Source organism: Athene cunicularia (genome assembly GCF_003259725.1).
Source record: "Athene cunicularia isolate RWA chromosome Z unlocalized genomic scaffold, athCun1 chrZ_part1, whole genome shotgun sequence".
In the NCBI taxonomy this organism is placed as follows: domain Eukaryota; kingdom Metazoa; phylum Chordata; class Aves; order Strigiformes; family Strigidae; genus Athene; species Athene cunicularia.
Genome location: NW_020799142.1, coordinates 25,461,592 through 25,465,149, shown reverse-complemented (window position 1 = coordinate 25,465,149; position 3,558 = coordinate 25,461,592). Strand labels below are relative to the sequence as shown.

Genomic DNA, 3,558 nt, shown 5'->3' with positions numbered 1-3,558 from the left:
CAGCATGCCCCGCGGGAGAGCCTGGACGCAGGCGGAGGTCAGCAGCCTCCTGGCGCTGGTGGGAGGCTCAGGGGAGGCCGCCCTGCTCATGGCCTCCACGTCGCGACCCAACGAGGCGCTGTGGCGGGAGATCTCCCAGGGGCTGGCAGCGGCCGGCTACGGGCGCAGCGTGGCCCAGTGCCGCTCCAAGTGGAAGGCGCTCAAGCAGGCTTTCCACTCGGAGCGGGAGACGCGCCGGAGAGCAGGACACCACTCTCCCCGCCTGCCCCCGCACTACCGAGCCATGAAGAGCATCTGGAAGGCGGCCGGGCGGCCCGTCTTTGGCGAGCGGAGGATGCCAGGTGGGTGCCGGGGACGGGCAGGACAGGCTGGATATGGGGTGCTGGGAGAGCACTGGCGCTGCATGGCCACCCCGGGTATGTTGATGATCTCTTTCTCTTCCTCTAGACCTGGTGAAGCTGCCCCCTAGGAGACGCAGGTCAGCCCTTGCCACCCGCACTCCATCCTCACCAGAGCCACCAGGTACCCATGGGCTCAGGCAGGTAGAGCAGGGCTTGTCCTGGCTGTGGGATGGCAGGCACCCAGTTACTGAAGCTCTTATCTGCACCCCCCCACCCTCTTTCTGCAGACCATGATGCTGGTGAGGATGCCCTGGGCACAGTGCTGTCCCCGCTGCTGCAGTGTGCGAAGGATGAGCCAGAGAGCCGTAAGTACCGGTCTGCCCCGCTGCACCGGGCTGCATGGCCACGGCTCCAGCCCAAGCCCATGCCAGCATGAGGGGAACGGGGAGCTTAGAGGGTCGGGGGGCCCATCACGAGTGCCTCAGCAGGGATGCTCACCAATGGGGGTGTTGGGACTTCTCTCTCCAGAGGCTTTGGCTCCAAACCAGCCCCAGAGCATGAAGGGATGGGAATGGCTGGGACGGGTCAGGAGGGGTTCCCCAGCTCTGACCCACTCTGAGGGCATGGTGAAGCTGCTGGCTGCCCCATGGCAGGTTGCGAGGCTCAAGGTCTCAAAGGGACAGTGGCCCTGATCTGGCCCAGGGGTCTCTCATGGCTGTGCAGCACTGCAGGGCATGTGACTCCCCTTCCTTCAGCAGGTCCTGGTCCCCCCTTCCCCAGTAACCCCATAAGGCTTTGGATGAGTTAGGACTGGGTGTGAGGGCCAGAGGTGCCTGCAGCTCCCCTGCCCCACAGCCCACCCAGGGGCAGATCCTGTGCCCCCCTCACTGTGCTCACTCCCCGGGGTTTGGTGCGGAGGTGGCACAGAATACTGTTCCTGGATCTTATTTGCATGGGTGCCCCGGCCAGCATCCCGCACTGGGTAATTACCTTCTGTCTCCCTAAATTCCCCCTGCAGTTTCAAGTGGATGTGGGATTCTCCTTCACTTCCAGTCCTAATCTGTTGTGTAGCGCTGCTGCGTGCTGCTACGCCGCTGCTGCCTTCCAGCCCAGAGGTGGCTGCATTGCAGTGGTGGGTGAGTGACTCCTGCTTTTGTATCTAGCTTGTGAAACGCTTTGGGGCCCTGCAGGGCGCTGTGGAGCTGTGGCTAGGGCATGTCGGGCTGCGGGGCTGGCCGGGGCAAGCTGGGCAGACCCCAGGCTGGTGGTGATCCCCTGGCAGGTCCTGTCAGCAGCGCATCTCTCCTCTCTGCTTTCTCCCGGCAGCCGGTGGGGACCACGTCGCTGGAGTGCTGCCCGCTCCCCCCACTATGCCACGTAAGGCTTTCCTTGCCCCACTCAGCCCAGTAAACCCCTGCAAGCAGGGTCTGATATGGTTCTCATTGCAGATGCTGGTCACTGCGTCCCATCCCTTCCCCTCCTGGGTGAGTACCATACCCAGGCCACTGTGCTCGTGCACCCTGGTTCAGGAGGTAGCTGCAGCTTATGGACTGTGTCTGCTCTCTTTCCAGGCTCTCACACTGCCCTGAAGCACGAAAGAGCCGAACAAAAAGCTGGTAAGTGTCTGTGGCTTTGACCAAGTCCCCCTGCTCCAGGAGACAGTTCTGATCTGTCGGCCAGTGGGGACAGAGAGCAGGGCCTCCCACAGGCCTCAGCGGTGAGTTCAGGCTGAGCACAGGGGCTTGGGTGGCTCCAGCACTATGGTTGCTTCCTTCCTCCATGCCAAACCATCATGACAGGTTTTCCTGGTGAGTCGTCTCCAGGGATGGTAAGAGGAAACCGAGTGCTGTCAGTGGCCGCCGCAGGCCCGGACTCCCCCGGGACGGCTGCCATGAGTGAGCAGCCAGCAGCGGGTGAAGAGGCATCAGACACAAGCCTGCACGGTGGGTCCTCCCTGCAGCATCCCAACAGCCTCACAGTGGGCCCTCGGAAATGTGGTGAGGGTTTGCTGCCACTGACCCCCCTCTCACTGCAGGCTCCGGCGTGGCAGGCTTGCTCCAGAGCGTCCAGCAGCTGCTGGTGCAGATCCTGCAGACGTCACGGCAGCAGCAGGCACTGCTGGAAAGCCTGGCCAGCGACACCATCTCCCACCTCCATCTCCTCTCCCACAGCCTGGTGCAGGTGGGCGAGACCCTGCACCAGCTCCTGCTCCGGCCACAGACCCACCTTGACCCCCTTGGCCACTACATCCCCCACATGCCTCTTTTTGAGGATGGCCTTGGGTTACCCTGCTCCCCGGACAGTTCCCACACCTCCCCGGATCACAAAGAGGAGCCTCAGGTGTCCCCTGCCGCCAGCTGCACCCTTCCATGAGTGCCACCATCCCCGGCCCCTGGGGCAACGCCATTGCTACACAGTCACGGCACAAATCTTTATAGCAGAGGCCCAGATATTTTGGAAGTTTATAGAAGAGAGACATTTTAATAAAATTAAAAATAGCTTTTGTACCAGCAATGACAATCGACCGATTTCTTCCCCCTCTTTGGGGGATGTTCCCCTTCTCACTTTCGAGATGAGCAGAAGGGGAACTCGGCTATTTGCAGCCTCCCGAGAAACTCCCAGGCCACACGCCATGGGGCAGATGGTGTTGCTCTGCCCCTGCTTGCTCCCCAACAGCTTCCAGCCCCCCTGAGGCATGCAGGACACCAGCCTGGAGAAGGTGCTGCCAGGCCGCACAGGGGAGCAGGGATGCAGGGGAGCAGAAGATGCTGGTGGGCTGGGGAAGGCTGGGAGCCCAGACAAGTCACAGGCTGCATCCTTCTGCAAAGGAAGGGGCTGGAGTGGGCGATGCGGGGCAGCACTGGACCTGGGGAGGCGGCACATGATGCAGCCATGGTCCCTTGGTCACCAGGTCTTTGGCTGGCCACTTCCAGCAGGCAAGCTGGGCCTGTCTGAGCTGGTGCTGTGGAGGACTTGAAGCATCCTGCGGTGACCCCCCTCCTGCTCCAGGCCGCAGGACATGGATCATGGCAAAGCGGTCACTGGCTCTTGCCTGGACTCCCACTGCCTCCACCAGGATGCCCACATCCTCCATGGGGGTGGTGTGGATGTGCCAGCTGCCTTCAGAATCTCTTGGCCACATACAGATAGAGGATATAGCCAGTGATACTGGTGTAGGGGAGGTATATGTCAGTCCTGTCTCGCCACGTGCCACTTG

The 3,558-nt window shown here is 62.0% G+C and overlaps 1 protein-coding gene across 1 annotated transcript; it reads left to right on the top strand.

Annotated features, from left to right (window-relative positions):
* Positions 1-4: 4 nt before the first annotated feature.
* Positions 5-2,847, top strand: LOC113489925. Its single transcript, XM_026866011.1, has 8 exons — positions 5-341; positions 448-522; positions 629-706; positions 1,668-1,718; positions 1,790-1,825; positions 1,913-1,957; positions 2,141-2,284; positions 2,377-2,847. Exons 1-8 carry the CDS (start codon positions 5-7, stop codon positions 2,712-2,714), a joined length of 1,104 nt encoding a protein of 367 aa, XP_026721812.1. The 3' UTR covers positions 2,715-2,847.
* The last annotated feature ends 711 nt before the right edge of the window (positions 2,848-3,558 follow it).

Bases quoted from the DNA above. Each gene is read 5' to 3' on its own strand.
- LOC113489925 (XM_026866011.1), top strand. From the start codon at position 5: ATGCCCCGCGGGAGAGCCTGGACGCAGGCGGAGGTCAGCAGCCTCCTG. The intron at 523-628 runs GTACCCATGGGC...CTCTTTCTGCAG, and splicing joins ATCCTCACCAGAGCCACCAG to ACCATGATGCTGGTGAGGAT. The intron at 707-1,667 runs GTAAGTACCGGT...TTCTCCCGGCAG, and splicing joins GAAGGATGAGCCAGAGAGCC to CCGGTGGGGACCACGTCGCT.